General features: G+C 35.5%; 2 protein-coding genes and 1 pseudogene across 2 annotated transcripts; all 3 read left to right on the forward strand.

The window, feature by feature from the left end:
* Positions 1-1157: 1157 nt before the first annotated feature.
* On the forward strand, positions 1158-4401 carry LOC122301298 (annotated as a pseudogene).
* A 2788-nt stretch (positions 4402-7189) lies between these two features.
* Positions 7190-9994, forward strand: LOC122301299 (CASP-like protein 5A2). The gene is made up of 3 exons (XM_043112535.1): positions 7190-7578; positions 8851-8983; positions 9669-9994. Exons 1-3 carry the CDS (start codon positions 7364-7366, stop codon positions 9858-9860), a joined length of 540 nt encoding a protein of 179 aa, XP_042968469.1. The 5' UTR covers positions 7190-7363; the 3' UTR covers positions 9861-9994.
* A 1508-nt stretch (positions 9995-11502) lies between these two features.
* Positions 11503-18193, forward strand: LOC122301300 (mRNA-decapping enzyme subunit 2-like). Its single transcript, XM_043112536.1, has 8 exons — positions 11503-11747; positions 12865-13016; positions 13996-14123; positions 15151-15246; positions 15851-16003; positions 16167-16270; positions 16359-16426; positions 17579-18193. Exons 1-8 carry the CDS (start codon positions 11668-11670, stop codon positions 17779-17781), a joined length of 984 nt encoding a protein of 327 aa, XP_042968470.1. The 5' UTR covers positions 11503-11667; the 3' UTR covers positions 17782-18193.
* The last annotated feature ends 7026 nt before the right edge of the window (positions 18194-25219 follow it).

The raw sequence follows: 25219 nt of genomic DNA on the forward strand, positions 1-25219 counted from the left end.
ATAAATATAGTATTTTTATTTTTTATTTTTTTCCAAATGACACAGGGCCACGAACAAACTTGGAAGTTGTAATTTGACCAAAATGTCCAATTCCTATTCCAAGAATTACCACGACCAAGAAATGGGAACACCAACCATAGGCATAAATAATGGGTGAGAAAGGGTGATGGTGTTGACCAAGGGTGTAAAATGGTTAAGGGGGTTGCCATGATTTCAGGAATGCACGTGACATATATTCACGTTATCGCGATTCGTAGGCAAAAACCCAACCCCCCATGAATCTCGATTTTGGTTTTATTATCTCGTTCGATGTTTCTTTTGTGGGTTTAAGGAAGTTTTTCTCATTTGTTATTTGCCACCCCCTACTTGCTTTGCGTCGGCGTGCAATACACTTAACTGCGTTGCACTGTCAACTTTCAAGTCAAATCTGTAATAGTTTTTAAAAAGAAATAAAAAAAACATTTTCCCTTTTCTTTAATAATTTTGCAGCTCATTATTCCATCATAAATTGTAATTTTTTTTATTTTCTTTCTTTCTAAATTTATTAAAAATTTTAACTCATAGTCTATATATTATATATTTAAGCAATATTATATATAGTCTTTATTTAAAAACTGTAATATAAGTATATATAATTTTATTTACAATCTTCAAATAGGAATCATATGTGCAGACCTTTTATTAAATAAAAAAATATTATTTAAGAAGGCTATTTTAGTAATTTAAAAAAATTTAAAGATAAAATTATCTATATTTATATTACAGTCTTTATTTAAAAATTATATATAACATTACTCTATATATTTAATAAAAAAAAAAATTACGGTCTTGCCGGCACTACGACTTCTGCTGCAATCTGCATACGAATTGAAAAATTGGCGGTGGCCAGTGCTTCAATTAAACGGTAGAGAGATATAGGGACGTAGACCACGCGCCATTAACCGAGATTAAAAGTTAGTAAACAATGGGGGGAAAAGGAAAAAGACGAGAAGTGCGTGTGTTCAGTGAATCAGTGTTTAAGATCTGATTTACAGAAACAGAAACAGCGACATTGAAGGAAAAAAGAGGAGAAAATCACCTGAATATTGGCAATTGGTCTAACTTGGACTTTTCCCATCCCTAAAAGAAAAAATAAAGTAAAAATAAAAAATGGTGTCAGTATTTTATCCACTATTTCTTATGTTCTGTTCCGTCAAATCTCTCTCACTTATTTCCAGTCTGGTCGGCAACCGAGGAAACTTCAGGTGCTCCCCTTCTGATATACATACAGTCACAATCTTCCAGGGTCATATTCAATCTTTCCCAAGAAATTAGATTTGAGAATTTATCTGTTTCTTGGTGTTTGATTTTCCTTCGGTATGCGTACTGGTTGTTAGTACTTCTTCTCGTTGAAGGAATTAAAACGCTCGTAGAAGCTGAAGTGTGTATGTGAATTCCTTTTCGTTCTGCGTTTTTTAGAAGGTAAACGAGTCTCTTCCTTTGTCTCTTTTCAAAATTGTAAAAGTTTTCGCTGTAAATGGCGTCTCATTTGTTTGCTGTGAATTTTGACGTAATGCTGGAAAAGTTCGAGTTTTTGTTTCTGTTCCTCTCTCTCTCTCTCTCTGTTTTTTTTTTTTTTTTTTTGGGTTTCACCTCAAGGCTCAGTTGCTTTTTTTCTGTTTTTTATCTTCTAGATATGCTCAGTTTTCTCAGCATCCAAACAGTGCACGATATTCTCTTTGCATATTCTCTATATTTAGATTAGAAGAAGGTTTTGTTGCAATATATTTTCTGATTTGGCCTTCTAAATTTTGTCATGCAGGGGGTATAAAAAGGCTTCGATCTTAGCAACTATTATGGTGATGGATTCTGCGAAAGAATTACCAGCGAGCAACTCAGACAAGTGCTTGGATTCTCAGCTATGGCACGCCTGTGCTGGTGGGATGGTTCAAATGCCACCCATTAATTCAAAGGTCTTCTACTTCCCTCAAGGCCACGCCGAGCACGCCCTCGGCGGGGCCACAGATGTCGCGAACTCCCGGATTCCCTCGCTCATTCTCTGCAGGGTCTCTGCTATAAAGTACATGGCAGATCCTGAGACCGATGAGGTTTTTTCTAAAATAAAATTAACACCTTTGAGAGACAATGAATGGGGTTTTGAGGATGATGGTTTTGTGGGACATAGTGGGACTGAGGGGCAAGAAAAACCAGTTTCTTTTGCCAAGACGTTGACTCAATCCGATGCAAACAATGGTGGGGGTTTCTCTGTGCCTCGTTATTGCGCGGAGACTATCTTTCCGCGCTTGGACTATAACGCAGAGCCTCCGGTTCAGACCATTTTAGCCAAGGATGTGCATGGTGGGGTTTGGAAGTTTAGGCATATATACAGAGGGACGCCTCGCCGTCACCTTCTGACGACGGGATGGAGTAATTTCGTGAACCAGAAGAAGCTTGTTGCCGGGGACTCCATCGTGTTCTTGAGAGCGGAAAATGGAGATCTCTGTGTTGGGATAAGGAGGGCTAAGAGAGGAATTGGTGGTGGAACAGAGTACTTGTCTCGGTGGAACCAGGAGGTTTCAAACCGCGGCTCTCCATTTGGCGGGGACTCTGGATTTTTGAGGGAGGGCGAGAATAAATCGATGAGAAGAAGTTGTGGTGCGGAGTTGAAGGGAAGAGTGAGGGATGAATCTGTGGTGGAAGCTGCTAATCTTGCTGCCAACGGGCAGCCCTTTGAGGTTGTGTACTACCCGCGTGCAAGCACACCGGAGTTTTTTGTCAAGGCTTCTGCAGTCAGAGCTGCAATGCAGATTCAGTGGTCCGCTGGGATGAGGTTTAAAATGCCTTTTGAGACAGAGGATTCCTCTAGGATAAGCTGGTTCATGGGAACCATATCTTCTGTACAGGTTGCTGATCCTGTCCGTTGGCCTGATTCTCCTTGGCGTCTTTTACAGGTATGGTTTACTTTCATATTCCCATTATGTCGTCTTGGCAAAAGTTTTCATTGCTTCATACTTGAGTCAACAACATATATGGTATTGTGCATCTAAAGGTTCTAAGATTATCCTCAAAAGCCTGAGTGTTAATTTCTGTGACTTTTATGATAGAGATATGGACTTCTATGAGCAACAAAACTCATGCAGTGGTTGAAGCTTTTGTGCTGATGATCCTTGTGGCTAATTCCCATATTCTTTAATAATTACGCATTATGTTCAATATAGATGCTAATCTGGTTGTAGTCCAGGTACCACAACTCATGCATCAGTTGTTGCCCAGGTCCTGCATAGGTTTCCTTGTTGGCTTTAATCGATCTGGTTAGTTTGAGTAAATTCATGCTTCTAACGACTTATTTGAAAAATTCCATCAATCAGGTAACATGGGACGAGCCAGATTTACTCCAAAATGTGAAGCGCGTTAGCCCGTGGTTGGTTGAAGTGGTATCAAACTTACCGGTCATTCATCTCCCCCCATTCTCACCACCAAGAAAAAAGTTGCGGCTTCCACAGCACCCAGATTATTCCTTACTTGGCCAATTTGCAATGCCATCTTTTCCCAGTAATTGCCTTAACCGCAGTAGCCCCCTATGTAGAATTTCAGACGATATTCCTGCAGGCATACAGGGAGCCAGGCATGCTCAATTTGGGCTTTCTGCAGGAGATTTTCACGACAAAATGCAGTCGAATCTGTTTCCAATTGGTTTTCAGCAGCTTGATCGGGCTGTTCCTCCTTCTCGAGTCCCTCATACCAACATGGTGGCCAGTGCTGAAACAAACGATTCATCTTGCTTGCTGACAATGGGAAATTCCACCCAGAATTTGAAGGAAAACAAACAAGTAAAGACGCCCCATATTGTATTGTTTGGGCAACTAATCCTGACCGAGCAGCAGACTTCTAAGAGCTGTTCTGGTGATACAACTGGAAACGGCTCCTCAGCTGGGAGCCCTGAGAAGACAGGAAACTTCTCTGATGCCTCTGGTTCAGTTTCACATCAGAATGGTTCGCTGGAAAATTCTTCGGACGGAGGGTCTCCCTGGTATAGAGGTCCCCATAAAAGCGATGTTGCTTTGGACGCAGGTCATTGCAAGGTCTTCATGGAATCGGAAGACGGAGTCCGACCCTTGATCTGTCGGTTCTAGGGTCATACCAAGAACTGCATGGAAAGCTGGCCAACATGTTCGGCATGAAGAGCTAATAGATGCTGAGCAAAATACTCTCTTGTGAAGACGGCCATTCTTACAGATTCCATTAGTGACCACCTAGGAAAAGGTAGAGAACGGACAGTCATCTGCCTTATTGTACAGTTGAATTTTCTGTTGAGATTTTCTCGTAGCTTTCTTTGCTTTGGAGATGTGGGATAATCCTCTTCATCCAATTTTGGAACGTGGGGAAAAATAAAAAGTTTTGAATTTCAAATTAGCTTAGTCATATACTTTGTACCTTCAAGTTTAAACTATAAAACCTGAAAATACTAAAAAAACAAAAACAAAAAAACAAAAAACAAAAAGACAAACAAGAAAACACTTTTGTCTAATTATGAACCAAAAGGGTCGTGCTGAAAATTTACGATAAAAACGAGTTACTCTTTGCGATCAAACATGCTTTTTTAATTAAACATGCCTATTACAACTACGAGTTGCGCTAGGCTGCCGCCGACAATGACTATTGGCCTGCCGCGTAGCACAAATGTATTTTTTTATTTTTTTTTTATTTTTTTCTATTCATATTTTTTGATATATTTAAATGTTTTGAAAATATAAAAAATATACTAATACATTAAAAATCACTCACTTAAATTATTAAAAAAAATATAGTTGCAAGCATAATTGTACACTAATTTGTGCACTAATGTGATGTGATTGGTCAAAAAGTAAATTTTATTAAAAATAATGTTAATTTAAATTTTAAGTATTAATAAATAAGTATTGGTACACAGATTAATGCACGACTGTGCTTGTATGTTGCAAAACTCAAATTAGTAAATAAAAATAAATAAATTTGAGGAGAGGTCTAATGGAGTAATACACTTGGGGTGGCATAGTAGATTTATCTTTACAACTAATCATGTGCTTAGTTGAATTGATTCTTATTGATGAGACATACTTGGGGTGGCCTAGTAGATTCACATTCACATAAATATATATATATATAATCAACAATTATATATATGCACACTTGCATAAACAACAATTATTCCCGGTCAAATCATAAGTTCATAACTATTTTCTCCTAAACATCCCCCTTTTTTCAATTTTTCTCATTTGAGAGTGTTTTCTTCAAGCTTTTGCCAAGCAAACTGGTTCACAAGTCAAGGCCGGCCTAAACCTAATCTATCTTTGACATTGCCATATAAAGATGACGAGCAGTAAGCAAAGACAAAGCAAGAATCTGTTCGCAATCCAAGAAGAGAGACAAGACACTCGTGTGTGGAAATGGGATCAATAAACAACGTAGCAAATCCCAAAGCGTTTAAACTTGGGGGCAAAACAGGTATCAACGATTCGGCATAAACCATGCCAGGTTCAACCATTGCCGCAATGTTAAGAGGGAAGCCCTCCGAGAAAAATGTGATCTCTAATTTTTATATTCAGAGACAACAAAGTGTTGAACTTTGAAAACTTAATGCAGATTTGAATGATCTGAAATTGAATTAATGTCAAGCTACTCTACCATGTTATTTTATGGAGCAAGATCCAAGAATGCCATAGATATGTACATGGTCAACCGAGATATCAGATTTCCTACGTGGGAATTCGAGAACTCCAACCTGTTCTCCAATTTCTTATTTCTGTTTTACAGAAAACAGATCTCTATATTTCTCTTTCTTTTTTTTTTTTAAAGTCAACTTAAGCTTTGTCGACCAAACATCATCGGTTTCCTGAAAACCTTTTGGGCTCTCTCTCTCTCTAAGATGGACAACAGGAAATATTGATAGTGGGCCTTTTCGTTAGCTTTCTGCTCACTATGTTGGGCTCAGTGAGGGGATCATTTTGACAACCTTTAACCGGATGGATCATTCGACGCAAAACCAGAAGCGTTGAGAAGATCAGCCTATTATGGCAGCCCAGCTGGATTACATCCTAATCGGCCCATTTGGATTTTCTCATTTATATTTTTTATTTTTCAAAATGCATTTTAGAGGGAGAAGACAATGAGGAGTTAGCAAAAATTTATGGGTTAAAAAAATGAAAATATTAACTTGTAACAATGACTGATTGAATTTTTTATTTTTTTATTTAATGGTTAAAGAAGTCAATATTAGTAAATTGATATATTTTTTTTATTTTTTAAAAATGTTTAATGTTTAAAAGAGAGATGCTACAGTTACCAAAAAATACTTACCAATGGGTACCGAAAAGGTTAAGTCATTTTTCTATTTTTTTCCTTTATTTATAAATTTTTTTAACCATTTTAAATATTTTTTAATAAATAAGAAATTATTAAAATATATTTTCTTAATTATTAAGTAAAAAATAGAAAAAATAAAAAATAAAAACACAATTCGGTAAAAGGTTTCGGTAGAAAACTTCGGTGAGAATAGTAGTTCTCTTAAAGCAAATGATTTGTTTTTTCTATTAGAGGATTGACATTGGTTTAACTATTTTATTTTTCAAAATTTAACTAATATGCAACTTTTTTTATTTTAACTAATCACTTAAAAGTTGAAATCTATATTAGATTAGCTATTATACTCTTTATAATAATAAAATATTATTATTTTTTATTATTTATATTTTTTAAATTATTTTTTATTTTTTTAATGCTTTTTATTTTTATTTCACAATATCCAATATTATTCAAGAATCATATATTTTAGTTTGCACAATAGAATGTGAAGGAAACTTAGCCACCGGTGAAAAAATGAAAATGATCAACCGTACGAATGAACTTGAAAAATGAGTAAATATTTAATATGAAAAGCTACAATTCATTTCAAATATAACTTCTCTTTTAAAAAGACTATAGCTCATCTTATGAATAAAAATAATTTAACTAATTTAATATAGTTAACTAATTTAATATAGATCACCTTTCTATCAGATTGGCTAAATTATAAAAAGTATTGACATTTGGCTAATCCAAGTGCTCTTAGAATCTACTTTTTACTGTGTAATTGTTTGTTTAGCCCCACTCAGAGAACGACGTCGTTGCACTCACAAATCAATGAACCAAAAAGCTACTATCTTTCGAATGTCCATACATCGAGCACCACCTGCCACTTTCTCCATCAAAAGCAAAGCAAAAGGGAAAGGCATATAATCTCAGAAAGAGAATTCAATAAAATTGGAAAAATCTTCATTCATCAAATGAAAATGGTGGAGGATGACTGCTTCTGCTTATTATTTTGCTGAGAGCGAGAGTGAGAGTATAAAAGCAATTAAACTGAGCTATGAACGTGATTCACCCTGCGGTGCATCCAGTAGAGGCTCCACCGCTGACCGGCGCGGCCAATGACGCGATACCCAGAGGCAGGATGAAGGACATCCAGGGCATGCCCGGCACTACTGGTGGTCTCGTCCTCCGCTTCTCTCAATTTGCTTTTGCCCTCCTCGCACTTTGCGTCATGGCCACCACTGGCGACTTCCCTTCCGTCACCGCATTCTGGTACCCGGCACCATCATTCTTTATCTTTAATTGATTTTGAACCTCTTAATATTTTACGATTTCTTTCGTGACAAAGCTGCGAATTTATTTCATATGTAGTTTGTTTCGAATTTATGTTCGTAGCTATCGAGTAATACACTATTCCATTTTTTTATTTTATTTTAAGAGTTTGGCTACGCAAGCGAATTCGCATACCAATTTAAGTATCAATGTTTATGTCTTTATATTTAAAATTTAATTTAAATTGACACTCTCTACTTTCTACCAATCATATTGGATGAGTATACGTACTGATGTGTAGAATCGCTTATAATTATATTTTTCCTTACTTTATCCATGCTTATTACAATTAGGGTTTTGTTTCGCTGTTTCCGGATTACAATTTATGTTGAGGAAGCGAGTTTTTAGAAGGCTTACTATTTTTAACACTGTCAGAGTCTTTATTGAATGAATAAAATTGGTTTAGTTTTGGCTCTGATGGGGAGATTGGTTGGCATTTGTTGTTTGGGGGGGGGGGGGGGGGGGGGGGGGGGGGGGGAGGTGCTAAATTTAGTTAGAGGCCCTAAATGAAGAGCTATTCCGACTAGCCTATAGTTTCTTCCCCTGAAGTTCGAGGAAAGAGTGTATGTCACAAATCACACATATTTGGATAAACTCCACTTGCTTGGTTTTTAGTGTCTGAAGAAACTGAAAAACTCCTGGTCAAAATTTCTAGAGGGATTGTGACACTCAGAAACTCTGAGGGTGAGTTTATCTTGGCTATCACCTTGTAGGTTTTAAGAAAGCTTGTTATAGAAAGATGGATGAAATCGTATTACCCCTAGGGGTTGGCTCAAGTAGTAAAGGCCTTAGGCCTGGGAGTATGCCCCTTCCAGGTCTTAAGGTTCAAATCTCCTTGAGTCCAAATAATCTCTAGAGGCCATTGGACTGGAGGATTTTCTTCTTGAATTACCTAAGATGTGCTTGCGGGAAGCTCCTTGCCGAGGGCATGTGCACCCCCGGGATTAGTCAGGACACTGTTCATGGACACCCGGTGCGAATAAAAAAAAAAGAAAAAAAGAAATCGTATTACATATGACTTAAGTGTACACAAGTTGGTTTCTGAAGCACCCTGCTAGTTTCAAACATGACTTTCGTTTTCGATCCTAACTGTGATAATCTGCAAGCTGATAATGTGTTGTTTTTTAGTCTTTGAGAATGGATCAGAGTCAGATGCCTTAATTTGTTTCTTGCCTCATAGCATAACAGATTTTATGGTATTTTCTGTGCCAGCTATCTTGTCACTGCCGTCAGCTTGCAGAGCTTATGGAGTCTCACTCTTGCCATTCTTGATGTATATGCCATTTTAGTAAAGCGCCGTTTCCGGAATCCCAGAGTTGTAAGCTTGTTTGCCATTGGTGATTGGGTAAGAAAACTTTTGCTAGGGATTTATAACTTTGAGGTATTACCATGAATGGGAGCATGCTATGGTTGACTTCCTTCTCAAGTTTTTAAAATCTCGGATAACTGCTGCCTTATATGTGATTTAATCTTTTATAGTTACTCTGTTCCTATGTATCCACCCAAACCTACTGTTAGCTTCACCTTTTTTTCGAATATATGGAAAGCATTGAGTGAGTTATATAATTATTACATAAGTGCCTGTACGGGCCTCCTTGTCTTCTAATTAAATCTGCCTGGAGTCGTTTCTCTTCATCCTACCCTTGGAGATTTAAGGGCTGATTCTTGTTGCATCCATTGTTCATACCTATTTAATGCTCAGCATGCTGTCCTTCTATAGGTAGACATCATCAGTTGGTTTTGATAAACCAAAAGGACTGTACATTGTCATTGCCTTTTGTCCCCGATCTTTTGTTGTTGGTGACACCATTTAGGCGGAGTTGGACAAACTATAAGGGTTGGGATCTTGCATTTGACGCTAATGTTGGGTCTTTTTTCTTAGATAGTTCCTATTCCTGTATTCATTTTTATGAAAATAATTAGCGCTCCATAGTTGTAACTATCAATGTGATGACACGTATTATTTATTTTCCAACCTCAAATATGGTTTTCCTGCCCTATATTTACCTTTTTTTTCTCTTAAACTGCAGATCACTTCCACACTTACATTTGCCGCAGCTTGTGCATCTGCTGGTATCACTGTTCTTATTAGCAATGATATGAATGATTGTGCACTGAACCATTGCACTAGATTTGAGACAGCAACCGCTATGGCATTTATGAGTTGGTTTGCTGTCTCGCCTTCCTTTATTTTGAATTTCTGGTCTCTGGCATCCAAATAAAAGACGTGAAGTGTTTTTCTGTGTTTTGGAAGTAGTACATGAGATGCTATCATTTTCATTCCCCTCCTATGTAAATTTTGTAGCTGGACCAAACCTCCCTATCAAGTAATTGGAGTTCTCCGTATTTCAAGACACAAAATCCATAGTCGAGTCCAAGGTCCTGTCTACATGTCCACATGCTCAAAGTTGGGAACACTTTAATTGGTAGAAGTTATAGTTTCAACGCAGTGAAAACTCCTACCTGCAGGAGTGCATTGTAGGTAGGAGTGCATTGTGTCAAGAATCTGATGCTGTTTCGAATGTCATGACTCGTGGGGAAGTCTTGGGCTGTCGGGTTTTTTTTTTGGATAGTTTTAGGAGATTTAAGTTTTAGTTATTCTCACACAAGCAAAACAGATTGAACGGCCTCAAATCTACCTGCAAATTTGGGAGAAAAATATCATCCTCGTACACCATATATGTTATATTTTTTTCTCTTATCAAATATGTGATAAATAGATGATTAGTAGAAAAATTTAAAAATAATAAAAATAAGTATGATATGTATAAATGATGAATAGCAAAATTTCAAAACGATGAAGTATTTTAAGGCGGCCCTAAGCTTCCTTGAGTCGAATGAGGGAAGGGACGGATCAAGCATTACGAGTACATTCCAATTTGTCATTTTTTGTCAATTTTCGGTCTAAAATATTCCAAAATTTCCTTTTAATTAGTTTCTTCCCTCTCAAAATACTTAAATAAGAGAGCGCCGTATAATTATTTTTCCTCATATATAACGTTTCATTCACTCATTATTTATAGAACTTCAAATATGGTTAAAAAGAAAAATAGTAACACATCAATGTAAACGGTGAACTTGTAACTCTTTTATAATTATTTTAAACTTCTACTTTAAATGAAAAGTAAAATATTTTCCTTGAATTATTAGATCAACATTATTTTTTAAAATAATATATTGAAATCAAAGTTTTTATTTCTGTGCAGTGCCGGAACAGTATGTGGCAAAACTTAGATGGATGCTCCATATTGTATTCAATTTAATTTTGCCCGTTTGGACATGCAGAAACTCTCTCATAAGTTTGTTTTTACAAATATTTTTATCTTTATTTTATCGTTATAATTTTATTAAATTTTTATATAAAATAAATAATTTAATTTTTTAAAAAATTTAAAATAAAAATATATTTTATTTAACTTTTAATTTCTATCTTAATTTATTTATCAAAACAAACGAACAGTCCTAAGTCATTTCAGTTTATTCCGATTCATTCCTGACCAGATTTCGATATTACAGCCAGAATATCTATTCGAACCAAATTTCGATATTCCGGTCAAAAAATCTACACAAATTTCATATAATTGTTTATTTATACTAATTTATATCAACTGTTATGAAATGATATCTTTAAAGTATTGGTATTGAAATATATGTTTTTTTTTTTTTTAATATTTAGAGGAACGGAATTTAAAAATCTGAACGGTTACTGTTCAATTCAAAATATTAATTGATATAATAATAATTACAGTTATATAAATGTCACACAATTATTTTTATAAAAATAAATAAATATATAATTTATAAATATTTTTTCTTAATAATGTATCTCACTTTTACACTCGACTATTACGTATCATTTAAGTCATCAATCCTTCCAAGAAGCGAACCCGCTATTCGATTTCGTTCGATCCCAAACGGCGCTCTTTCGTCCTAACTTACCAACTGGAAGAGCACTCCGCCGAGTACGAACAGTTAGGGTTTCTTTTGCTTTTTATTCTTTTTGCCTATAGAGTTCAATATCGAAGAACCATGTCCGGACTCCACCGATCCTCTAGTGCTCCCATGAAGAAGGGCCTTCCTCCCAAGGAGCTCCTCGACGATCTCTGCAGGTCCATATCACTTTTTTTTTCCGCGTTCTGTCTCTGATTCGTTGGCCACCTGGAGAATGTACAATAAGCAGTAAAATCTTCGAGTGTTGTCGAAGATCCGGTGGAATAGACTTTTTACTCAATTTCCCATCGGTTGATATCTTGACAACAAAAATGGAGCCTTTTTTTCTCCTTCAAAAAATAATCGTTTCATTCCTCACTCTTCATTCTTTTGCGATTTAGTTTTTAGGTTTTATTGAATTTTACAGCATATGGTTTACTTCATTTCTTGGTGCGACTGTGTTTCTTGACCGTGCCAAGATAAGCGAAAATTAGTAGCAGAAGTTTTGGAAATTGTGGATGAACCGGGTTTTTTGGGTTTAAGCATTAGCGTAGTTCTGTTGCGCACAAAACTGAGGAAAATAAGAGGGAGTTTGAAGCATTTGTACAAAATTTGTTTGCTTCCCTTGCGAGCTAAATGTAGAATTCAACTTAGAACCCATCTCAACTAAGCTGGAAACAATAGTTTCGACCATCTAGCGAATAGTCGTGGGCCAAAGTAGGATTTGGTTTTAAGATGCCTCTGTAGTATGACATGAACTGCCATGAGCTACCGCCCCCCTGGATAGCTGGAAGGTTCAACTCCTTCAACCTACAGGTGATATGGAAGTATCACAAGAATGAACTATAGACTGGTAAAGTTGATGGAAATTTCCTTGTTCAAGAATCTATCACTTGGTTAATTTGCGCTCACTTTTTTTTTTTTTTTTTTTTGAGTATTTAAAAGAATGTTCTCTGGTTGATACACACCTTTGATGCAAAATTTTTTGAATGTGTTGTTACACTGATGGATCCATAAATTTCACGCTACCATAAGTCCAAAATTCTCACGAGAGAAGGGATATATATATATATATATAATGAATCTGTGATTGCATTGATGCGGTACACAAAAATTCCAATATATGGTTTCAGTTACATAAGAAGTTGATCTTTTATAATTGTGTATTTTTTCTCTTAAAGTCTGAAATATATAGGACTGAGAACTGTACCCCTCCTTTATTGTGTTTTGTAGTCAAATCTTTTACACCTGTTTCCTTTTCTAGTTTTGATGTCTTTTTCTACTAATTTTATGCAGTCGGTTTGTTTTAAATGTGCCAAAAGAAGATCTCGAGTCATTTGAAAGGATTTTATTTCTTGTGGAGAATGCACATTGGTTCTATGAAGACAACTCAGTGGAAAGAGATCCATCACTGAAGTCATTAACTCTGAAGGAATTCACTTCTCTAAGTATCCTTGCATGTTATTTCTCCTTTCCCCTGATACCCAAATTATTTTCTATCATTATCTGCTAAGTTTCTGTTTGCTTGTGATCCCAATGTAGCTCTATTCACTTTCTGTTTATTCTGTACTAAAAAAACAATATCAAGCTTCTGTTTACTTCACGTGTATTTCAGCTGTCAAGCGTGGCCCCGCCCCTCAATTTTTACTTAGTGCATCTTAATGGTGTATTTTTCATTACTTGTATCTGGATGCTTGCTTGCCCCCCCTTGTTGGTCGTGGGATTCCAGTTCATCTTCAGGGCATGCACACACTGAAGCGGATGCTGCATGTTGTAACATGCACCGACATATAAAACATGAGCCTTCACCCTTGCACTCTGTGAACCGAGTGATATTATGATGCCATATGATTATAAGGATGCCACATTGAAGGAAGTGTTTTGAGTTGTCTAATAATTTTAGCCATGTCATATATCTACAAGAATATCAAAAGCTTCAGTGTTATTTTACCAAAAATATAATCTGGACAGCATGGTGGTTGTTCTTTTCTCTAGATATCATTAAATTGCATGTTGGTTGGTGTGGTTTTTACTCCTTGATGACGTTAGTCAAATAAAAGAGACAGAAGTAGTTAATTCTATGTGTAACCCCAAGGGGTTGGCCCAAGTGGTGAAGGCCTTGGTCTTGGGGTCTCATTCCCTTCAAGGTCCAAGGTTCAACACCTCATGGGTGCAAACAATCATTTGGGGCCACACCCCCTGGTGAAAAGCCAGCGATTTAACCAGTTCCGTGTAGGGAAACTTCCGAGGGTGCGGTGCATGGGACCGGGGTTTATTCTGCAGGGGTGGGTCCAAAGGGCCCTGCCTTGGAGAGGTTCCCCGGCATCAAAAAAAAAAAAAAAAGTAGTTAATTCTATGTGTACTTCTTCCCACTTTATATCTGTGTGCGCGTGTGTTTATTCTCTAGTATTCCTTAATAGGCTCCAGTATTCAACAGTTGTGATGTCTTAAAACCTTATGTTCCCCATTTGGATGACATATTTAAGGACTTCACTTCCTACAAGGTCCGAGTTCCTGTAACTGGGGCAATAATTTTGGATGAGACATTTGAACGGGTAAGTCTCTTAGGGAAGAAAGCTAAGTCGGACTAATATTTTGGGGATTTTTTGTTAGAAAATATATGGGCTTATTTGCACATAGTATCACTTCTATTGTGGTTTTTTCTTTTTGCTTTACCAGAGCTAGTGATGATGCAATGATGTTACAGCATGAAAATGCATGAACATGTCTAGGGTCAAGAACTATCAGCCAACAATTAGAATTTTCTTGAAGCAGCATGGATTTAGTATGTTTCATCCTTTTATCTTCATCATCAATACGTCAAGAGAGATTAAGGCTAGGTTTACATTCAAAGATTATTTCAACTCGTCTCATCATTATAACTCTATCAAATTCCCACACAAAAAATAATAAACAATCTAATTTTTTCAAATCCCAAGACAATAATAATATAAAAAATAAAAATAAAAATTTCTAACAATATTTTAGTCAACTTTCATCAAAAACCATCTCATCTCATCTCATCTCACTATTCAAACCTCACCTAAGGCTTCGAAGTAAATAAACTTGAGAAGAAAAGGGTGGAAAAATGAAAATTCTCCATATTATTTGAGGTTCTAATGAAAATTGCAGAAAATTGGAAGCATTAAATGTGGTCTGAAGGATAGAATATAACAAGTTGAAGTGTATAGAAAGATGTTAATTTAAATTATGGAGGAAACAAAGATGTTAATTTTGATATTCACATGCAAGAGGTTGGTCAGACAGGCTGTGAATCGAATAAAATAATTTATTTTCGTGATGTTTCTCTTAATGGTATGCCTGCCTGACTTCCTTTTGCCGGTCCTAACAACCCTATAGTTCCAATCTCCAGTCATTGTTTTGACGAGAAATTTTGTGTCAGCATACCATTACCTGTGAACCTCTATGCAGAGGAGTTTCTCCATTTGATAAGATCTTCAAGAATTTCCTGTGTAATTCAGGATGTAAAATCTGAAATTTTTACCACTTATTTTATCTGGTGAGTGATTGAGTTAGATTGAGATTACATTTAACTAATATTCTTGTTCATACCATTGACAGTGTCTGCTAGTGAAAGGTTGGAAAGGGCCAAGCTGGAGTTTTCCACGCGGCAAAAGGAACAAAGACGAGGAAGACCATGCATGCGCCATCAGAGAAGTAAGCTTATTTCTTAATGAGTTTTCTGAATCTCTTCTGGAGCTAATTATGTTGTCTTGGTGTTCAAGTTGAATTTAGACATTAATTTATGTTGACTAATTATTGAACATGTCACAACCAAGTTGAGATGCAGTTTGAAATATTTACAGTTTCTTGTTTAGTTGAAGTCAGGAAACATTTAACTTCGTCAGCAACATATTCTGAAGCTGAATGTTATGTGCTTGAGTAGAATTTGACTTTTGAACTTGCCAGAAGAATTTGGCAATTTTGGCCGTTTTCATGTAATGTGATGCATCTGTTCAGGTTTACTTGTCAAATAAAAAAAAATAAAAAGAAAAAGAAAAAGAAAAGAAAAGCGATGCGTCTGTTCAGATTTGTGTTCTCCATGAGATGAGATATTAGAAAGAGACCATTAGAAAAAAAGCCTCATTTGATGTGAGTGGGGAACTCTCAAACTGCTTCATAAGATGATTAAAATATAGGAGATTGCTTTTTTGTTTGTATAATATGCTTATTTCGCTGTGCAACATTCCCTGTATGTTCATTTGCACTGAGTGGGTGCTAATCATGAATTTTGTGTATATGTTCTTTGTGTTGGATGCAGGTTCTGGAGGAAACAGGTTTTGAAGCTTCTAAACTTCTTAACAAAGCTGAATACATTGAAAAGATTTTTGGACAGCAAAGGGTGCGGCTCTACATAATTGCTGGTGTGAAGGATGATACCGTCTTTGCTCCACTTACCAAAAAAGAGATTAGCGTAGGTGTTCATTCTTATCGATGTAGTTATTCTCAAATTACCAAATTGCATATTTATCAAATTTGATATTTTCTTTCTCAATAATTGTTGAGACAAAGTTATAAGTAGAAACCTCTGGAAAATTGCAATATTCTACTGCATTTTTATTGTTCTCTGCTTGCAGGAAATTGCATGGCAACGGCTTGATGAACTTCTGCCAGCAAGTGATGATGTGATATCACGCGCGATCAGCGGCCTCAAGCTTTACATGGTGGCCCCTTTCCTGGCGTGAGTACCATTTGTCTCTAATCTTGTTATCTCTTCAGGTGTTAAACATCTTTTGCTAGTGCTTAACTGTTTCATTATTTACATGCAGTTCTTTGAAATCATGGATTTCAGCACATCAGCCCCCCTTGGCTCCAAAATCAGATATGCCTCTCAAAGGTTTTTTTCTCCCTTTGGTCTTACAAATTCTGATAGCATATAGACATCAGCTTAACATGAAACTAGTAAATGAAAACAAGAGAAGGCAAAGAAAAAGAAGAAACGCTGATGGTAATAAGATTTATTAGCCAGCACATCTTGTTCCTACCTGACCCTTCGAAAACTAAGTAGAGGTAATCTTTATTGTGGAGAATCTTTCATCACCCTTTCTGGAAGATATCAGATGAGGAGGCATGGATTTAGTGAAAATTGTAGTTTTTATTGACGTTGTCATTATTTTGCTACTATTTCTAAGTGTAGATGAATATAAATATTAGAGCTATCCGTTAGATCTATGGAGAACACGGTGGGAAAAATGAGAAATTTTGATAAGTGACTGTAGCATCCAAATTCCAGTGTGTTTTCTAGTTCCAAGTTTTCATGTACTTTCCTTTGGACTTGGCACCATAATGATGCTCGTCTTAAATCGGATACTTGAGATCTAGTAGGTTATTCCAAGCCAAATGTTCTGATGTTCCATTATGTAATCCTCAATTGAATTAAGTCTTGTCTCCATTTAAATTGGGATAAACTATGGATCCTTGTTCATCATTCTGCTCTGTGTAATCCTCCTCTTTGTTGCCTATCTAATTTCCATATTCTTTTAAACTATTTCTACCCAGGTTATTTTAGGCCACCTCCAGCCTCCTTTTAGGTTTTACTACCTAAAGTTGAATTAAATCAATCTTTCTTTCCAATACATTAATTGGCCTAATACCACATGAAGAAACCTTGTGACTACTATACCTTATCTTTTTCTCAATACGAGTCACCCTTACCTTTGAACAGGGACTTCATTACTTAATCAATGTCTTTCCATATATTCTCACTCATCCATCTAAACATTCTCATTGAGCTCCACCCATTTTATGAATAAATTTCATAAACAAAAATGGATATTCCTCAACCTCCCTACCATTATGAATTACTTACACAAAGTAGTAAAAGTAATCACTTGTTGGTATCATTTGGCCACCAAGTTTTTCTGTCTCCATTGATATATATATATAATTTAATCCATTTACTCATTGAAGATTAAAGATCATTCCATTTTTATATGCATCTAAGTTTTCTGCTGTGCTTTTGCTGAGTGCATTATGATTTTGCATTCAGGGATTTGTGTCTGGAAAGCGAAGAACAGTTCGACAGGGAATAATGGCAGCACAATGATAATGGAGGGCCAGTCCAATAAATGTGAGGCTGATGGTCATCCTCCTGACACGGGACCTGGTAGCAGCTTCAGAAACTTCAGATTTGATATTGGACCGATCTTGCAAACAATGGAAGCCGCTTTCTCTGCTGTAAGGCCAAACTGACTTGGTTTTGTAAAATTGTTCAAGTTCACATTCCTGATCTGTGTCTCCATTAAACACATTAAGGCACCCAAACCGAAAAAAAAAAAAAAAAAAAAAAAAAAAAATCCAAAGAACCAAATCCTTTTTTAGTGCCGGCTTGGTAGCTGATTCCTGAGGGTGTTATGCCTTTTCGTTTCGTCTGGTCTGATTGGCTGGTTTGAGTCAAATGTACAGTGTACAGAAAAGTCTGGCGGAGATGGGTGTTTCACTTTTTTAGTCTCTGTTATTAGAAGTTGGGCACCACTTGTAAGTCCATGCTCGAGTGCGAGTATGTCTATATCTTTTTCTCCCGGTGTGGGTTTCTCTAGTCTTTCGGATGTGTATTTGCTCAACTTTTTGCTAATGCCATCTATTTTGTTTTCAATTATTTTAACAGGTTTGTGTATTGCTTGGTGTTGGTGAAATAAATGATAGGGCGTGTTAGTAGTATTACTTGAAAATATGTCACTAATCAATGCTTTTCTAAAGAACAGAACAATCACGTATTGTCTTCAGTTCTATAGTCTTTTGCATTTACGAAGAACAAATGATACAGACGGTGCAGACAGGAATGTTGCGATCAAAATTATTATTGAATTGCACAATAGATGATGCCAAATTTGGGACCAAAAAACCCACTCGTATTAACGATATTAGCAAAGTTGTAAGCGGCCTCGGATCCAACTGCCTCTCACCGAAATTGCAGATGATCAAGAACTTGCTCGTTTTACTAGCACTGGACCCCCATGATACGTAACTTTTGTAATACTGCATACTTTAATTCCTAACATGTTTTGAATTTACTTTTTTGTTTAATCTGTAATTAGTATACCCTACGCTTTTTACTATAATTTTGGCTTTTTAACCCCAAATCTCTTCTACTTGTAAGTAAATTGTTTTCTTTGCAAACTATCTTTATTTTCAAGTCAACGTAAATGATAGAAAGACAATGATTAAATTATGAATTTTGTAATGTATCCAACTATTTCCCATCTCACACCTCACATGGCTTTGCCTTTTTTCTTTTTAATGTGAGACCCATCATCACCGAACTTAGACCAGAACTCATCTCCCTCATCTCTCTCTCTCTCTCTCTCTCTCTCTCTCTCTCTTTGAGGTCTTGATGTGTTTTCATTTGTTTGTCGGTGATTGCCACCAAAGGTGTGGGGATATAAAATAAATTAAGAGGCTGATGAAAAAGAATAATTCTTAAATTATATATATATATATATAGTATATTTGTTGGAGGTAACATTGAGAATTGCATTTCGGCTTCGCTTGTTTTTCTATCCAAACTTTGGGTGGCAGTGTGTGGAAGTTTTGAAATCCGTGGCAGGATAATGGGGACTTCAAGTTTCAAGTCCACTCGGCATCTTTCTGGTTCACGTGTGCAATAACGGTAACAATTTTTTTTTTTTTTTTGCCTCGGAAACAACATTGGCCACTCATAATTAAGAAAGCTACGTGTCATCTTTGTTCCAGAAATCACATTGACCTCTTCACAGATAATCCTAGACGATTTGAGAATTGTTTGGGTTTGATACTAAATTACTAATTAACAAGATTACTATTTCTAAACAAGTGCTGGTGCGTCTCCTTCTTCAAAAAATTGTTAATCCACGAGAACCTAAATTCTTCGACGCCAATAACAAATTTTCCAAATCAAAAGGCACTTATTTCCTAACAACCTAGTGGCTCAAGTTGGGGTTGAAAGTTGAAACCTATAAAACTAAATAGATTGTAGGTATCGAAATGCAGTACTCTAGTGTCCCTATAACGAGGGCAAAGCTCACAGTAGAACGTAGATTAAATACTTTAACCACACATAAATTATATAAATTAAAAATAATTTTATAAATTGACGTGATTTGATATGAGATGTTAAATTGTAAAGTTATTTTTATTATAAAATGGATTAAATAAATAACATAAAATCACGTAAGTTTATAAATTTTCTTCTATATAATCTTTTTGTATTTATAATAACTCTTAAATTCACTTGGCAGAGAGAAAGAATAAGCAATTAAAAAAGGAATACTCTTTTGCCGGGTGGAAATGATCGGATACTTCACGTATATTCTCTTAATTTTATGGGATCTTTGCGTGTAGCTCTTCATTAAAGGATGTCAAACATTGTTTTACGCCGAAACCTATTTCCCTCGATTATAAGGAAGTACGTACAAGAAAACCTTGTCTTCGTGTAGTCCTCAATCAAACATGGCCACTTTGATACGTGGGGTTTCAGTACCCTACCTAAGCTATTAATCATAGGAAAGAAATGTTTGCCCATGGATGCAACTTGCCTTTTGAGCTCACCCTCTTAGCCGTCCAAAGAAACATGCGAGATTGCTGGCAAGTCAAAAAGAAGCCTATCCAGTCCTAACTCTTCCACCACCTATGATCTCATCTCTCTTTTTAAACCAACCAATCTCTCTGTAGGGGGAAAATGGTCCTAACGCTTTCGTAGCCTTTTATCCCAGAAGCCGCCTTTTACTGTTTTACAAGCCCCATCAAAGTGCATGCGAGGATAAACCGACAATATTCGCAGCCAAGATGGGAGACAAAAATCAAACGGCAATGGGTACTGAGGCAAAACATTGGAGACAGCAGATCAGATGATTGGCAAATGGGCGGGGGGTCCGGCTACGCGGTGTACGTACGCCTAATGGGTTGGGTCGGTGAGTAATTGGGAGATGGTCGGCGGTGATGGTCGGTTTTGTCACAGTACACCACAATCGAACTAATTTCAACTTAAGGATTATAATAATAATTCTATTTAAAAGTTTTTATATCACACATTATCTATATGAAACAATTTAATTTATAAGATAAATTTTAAAATTTGAATATTAACATATGGAAAAATCTAGTTATAAGTATAATTATGTACTAATTTGTACATCAATCTAATATGATTGGTCAAAAAGTATATTTTATTAAAAATATTATTAATTTAAATTTTAAATATAAAAAAATTAATATTAATACGCAAATTAGTATATAACTTTACTTATACATAGTAAAATTCATTACATATCAAATTATATTACGTGTATAATGTGTAGTATAAAAACCTTCAAATAGCATTTCTTGATTAGATAAAGGACATGGTCGATTGATCGTTAACTTCCTAAATCTCCCAATGCATGTCCCAATAAATAATGTAAAAAAATAAAAAGCATAAAAAGATAATCCACTTTCAACATGTTTAGCCTGATGCAACTAATTAAGTACTTAATTTTATCAAATACTTGGGTTTATAGAAACCGTAAATTCTTGGGGCTTTTTCATAATTGCATCCGTTAAAAATTTGTGAAATAAATTCTGGAATCAAGCTTTTTTTTTTAAAGACTTATACTAAATACAGTCACTTTTACGTATTTATTATATACTACACTAATGTGATTGGTCAAAATAGTTATTTTATATTAAAAAAATGAAACAGTCAATCACATTAATTGAGTACACAAATAATACTGTGAGGGAAAAAGGGCCCAAGCCTAACAGTATCAGGTCCCTGGAGTAAGAAGGTCTCAGCCTTAACAAGTGGGAATCTAGGTAGGTTAGGGAAGCCCTAGATGAAAGCTGCATGTTGAGCCCATGACAAGCTTAGCCACCCAGTAAAGCCTTGGAGCGGGGCTCGAAAGAAGCTTGCAAGGTTGCAAGAGGAGCCTCGATAGGGGATCGAGCCCTGCAAAAGGTGTGTAGCGGACAACTATTGCAAAGTGCAAGCGGTTGGGAGAGTCCAGTCACGAGAGCGCCGAACCAATTGCAGGCTGCATTTAATGTGTTTCAAAGAAGCCAAACACGCGATGGCATGCAATCTGGTGGCAAGTCTGACCCAAGCACGACGTGACAACTAACACCCCATAATCTCCCTCGAAAGTCAAGTCTAGGCAGGTATAAATAACCCGATCCATCAAGGGAAATAGGTCTAATTTTCTTCTCCATTCTCCTCTCACTCTACCTTCTCTATCATCAAATTATCTACTTATTTTGGCATCAGAATCCCCAAATTACATCGGAATCAACTATTTCTTGTCTTTGCAGGTTTCTCGAATTAGGCTCTCGTGAACTTACATAGGCTGCAAAACACGATATCAACAATATACTCAAAAGTGACTACAAATAAAGTTATTATTTTTTTAAATGTAGATGATTCAATACTCATTCCCATTAACAAATTATAGAAAAGATTTTGATTACTCTAAACGAAGGGCGGCTCCAATGAAGTCAAATATAGAAATTCTTGTACAAAACAGTTTTCAGTTTTCTAAAGAGTCTATTGTGTTTAATTAGGAGTTCAACATTCAAAGTTGACCAATAAATTCTATTTATTTCTTCTCAACAATCATAACGAATTCTTTTTTCCAACTGATAATTATATGATTTATACGGAAATTACACCCATTGAATTATTAAACAGCAAGGTCTTGAATATATATTCCAAATTTCCAATACATGCAGCGATTGTGGAAATTGAAATTGTGCAATGACTATCTGTCAGATCACAGGTAAGGGGGCTGATTGTACGTATTTGTCCAAATTCGAGGTTTCATCCCATAAAACTAATATTGCATCATTCCATGACCAAATGAATAAGAAACTATGGCATATAATTTCATTCTCAATATTGATGGCTGGGAAATTCTATCATTTTATTTTTCATTTCTCTCTCTCTCTCTCTCTCTCTCTCTCAAGAAGATCACGTGATACATACATACATACTGGGAAGATGATTTCGTGCATGCATCATGGCGATAGAAATTCCAAACCGATAGATTCTTTCTTAATTTAAATTGTGGTACAGGTCGGCAACCATACAAATCATGACAAACAACATGCAGCTAGAAAAGAAGGAAAGAAAACTCACGTGGAGAAAAGCTGGAAGGAACAGTAAACCTGTCCCAGCTTAAGGACAAACTTGACTGAGGCAAACTGCAAAGCATGAGATGCTAATGGTACTGTACAGAAGATTAATATCCATATGCTGAGCGAGCAAGCTAGATAGACTCACATGCAGCATTTTTCCATGGCTTTGATCACCCTATACTATGACATAAGGCTGCAGCCTCTTATTGTCCTTATCATAATTCACATGACCTCCACCACACCAAAACTGCCATAAAAAGTAATGATTTTACCCAACATCATATTAGAATTTAGAGATATTGAGTTTGAACGCTAAAGAATTAGTTTGGTTATTTAGCTGTGAAATCAACTTAATTTATTTTAATTTTAAATTAAAAAATCTTTTTACATATAAGATTTATAATTTTTTTCAATTTAATACTATTTTATATGTAAGATTAATAATATTTTTTAAATTCTTATAAAAAATATTAAATTTATCTTAATATTAAAATATATCTAAATTCATTTTAAATAAGTATTATCAAACTCATTTCACTGTCTCAACTTATTACAATTTATAAAAAATTGAGTACAGCCTTACTTGGTTAAACAAAATTAAAAATTTTATCTCAACTCATAATTATAATTTTTTTTAATCTTAATATAAAATTAATATTAAAAAATTATATTATAATAATTTTTTTATTTATTATTATTTAAAATATCTAATCTCATCCAAATAAAATCCAACATCCAAATAGTACAAAAATTCACTCGAGACGGCCGGGGACGATAATGTTATTCTCAAATGGTACAAAACGTATCCTCATCTTACCATGCTTGTCACTTCATTGAAGAATCTGAATATAGCTTTGAAATAGTCTAAAACCGAACACCTAAACATTCTTGGAGAAGGAAAAACGAAAAAGAAAAAAGAAAAAAGAAAAACAGAAGAAGTAAAACACATAGCGTACGTACTGCATGCACAGATTGTCAGATTGTGTACTTAATGTTAATAGTATTGTACAATCTCATACAGCTTCGTTTTAAAATTATTTTATTATATATACGGCATCACTCCCAAAAAGAAACATATTTTTTTTTATTAAAATCATTCTTAGAGAGCAGCCGTCAGTCCTCACGCCTGAGTCGTCAGTAAGCTTTAAACTTTCAAGTACCCTTAACATGACTACTCGAACAGGATCTTGAATGCTCCAGGAGATTACGTGTAATGTGACTTCATCTCCTCTCTCTCGATCTCTTCCCCCTCTTTCTCCGATGAAACATGTCTGTGACAAAGCACTGGAACCACTTTCTCACAGTCGCACCACCCCCGTTCCCAACGTTCACGGCCAAACCGCCAACCAATCTGTAGCCACCGATTTCAACTACGTGTGGCTGTCTTTTCCCTTCTCGTCGGCTACCAAAAGTCTTTCTAACAAATGGTCCCTAGATTATCCACGTGTTTTCCACTGTCCCATTTTAGCTCCCCCCAGCTCAGTTTTCTTCTGTCCGGACCGAGTTGCGAACCCCATTTTTTATTTTTTTTTAGTTTTTGGTACTTTTTTGGACCAATGGATATCCGACACGTAAGAATTCTACTGGCGGAATTGGAGAACTGTGTTGACTAAACGCTTACATGTTCTCCCCGTGGGTCTACTGTCCTCTGCACCATTTCTTTTTACGCCGGGTTCAGCCCATTGTCTACTCCACTTGAAAATTAAAAGCACACCCCTCCCAGCTCTCACGCTGCTAATTTTTATTATATTTTTTTATTTTTGTTTTACTCCACTGCTCCTAATTTGTCACGATGCAACGCTACTCGACATGTTTTTCTAATTTGTGCAAGTTTAATGAATTTATTTAAAAATAGTAAAGAATATTATATTATAAAAAAGATTTCATCGTACATATCTTATCTATATATATATATTTTTTAAAATGTGTGTGTGAATCTTATATATTTTAAAACAATAAATATCATTTAACTTAAAATAAATCAAATATTCACGTTATAATAATATTTTTAGAACTAAAAAATAATATTAATATTTTTAAAGTCTAAACATATTTGTAGAAAATAAAAATACAATAGAAGTTGATTGCCGTGAAAGAAGAAGGAAAGAAAGAGACCTTAAAGACTACACTCATGAGATTCTTAATTTTTTTCCTAATGCGTAACATATGTCCTTATAGAAGTGAACGGGGATAAAGAAAAAATGGAAACATAACAACTCAATGATACACAATAAATTAAAATAATTAAAAATAAATTATATTACCATATATATTAAAATATTCTATAATATAGTAATATTATAATAATATTAATTACCCAATTATCATCACAGAGATATATATATATTTTAAACATAATGAGTGCGACGCTGAATTGTAATATCTGTTACGTAATTATCAAAGGAAAAGAAGGCAACGTGAGTGCGATGCAGAAGAGATGGCAGTAAATGCAAAGAAGGGAGCAGAGAAGTGCGGTAAGTGGGGGGTGGCGTGGTAAGCAAGGTGGGGTCGATGAATAAGGCGAAAGAAATCAAAAGAAAGTGGCTGT

Source organism: Carya illinoinensis, chromosome 2 (assembly GCF_018687715.1).
Source record: "Carya illinoinensis cultivar Pawnee chromosome 2, C.illinoinensisPawnee_v1, whole genome shotgun sequence".
NCBI lineage: Eukaryota > Viridiplantae > Streptophyta > Magnoliopsida > Fagales > Juglandaceae > Carya > Carya illinoinensis.

Excerpts from the sequence above, each read along its gene's own strand:
- LOC122301299 (XM_043112535.1), top strand. The coding sequence starts at position 7,364 with ATGAACGTGATTCACCCTGCGGTGCATCCAGTAGAGGCTCCACCGCTG. Across the intron at positions 7,579-8,850 it reads CCTTCCGTCACCGCATTCTG|CTATCTTGTCACTGCCGTCA; the intron begins GTACCCGGCACC and ends TTTCTGTGCCAG. Across the intron at positions 8,984-9,668 it reads TGTTTGCCATTGGTGATTGG|ATCACTTCCACACTTACATT; the intron begins GTAAGAAAACTT and ends CTTAAACTGCAG.
- LOC122301300 (XM_043112536.1), top strand. The coding sequence starts at position 11,668 with ATGTCCGGACTCCACCGATCCTCTAGTGCTCCCATGAAGAAGGGCCTT. Across the intron at positions 15,247-15,850 it reads ATGCATGCGCCATCAGAGAA|GTTCTGGAGGAAACAGGTTT; the intron begins GTAAGCTTATTT and ends TGTTGGATGCAG. Across the intron at positions 16,004-16,166 it reads TTACCAAAAAAGAGATTAGC|GAAATTGCATGGCAACGGCT; the intron begins GTAGGTGTTCAT and ends CTCTGCTTGCAG.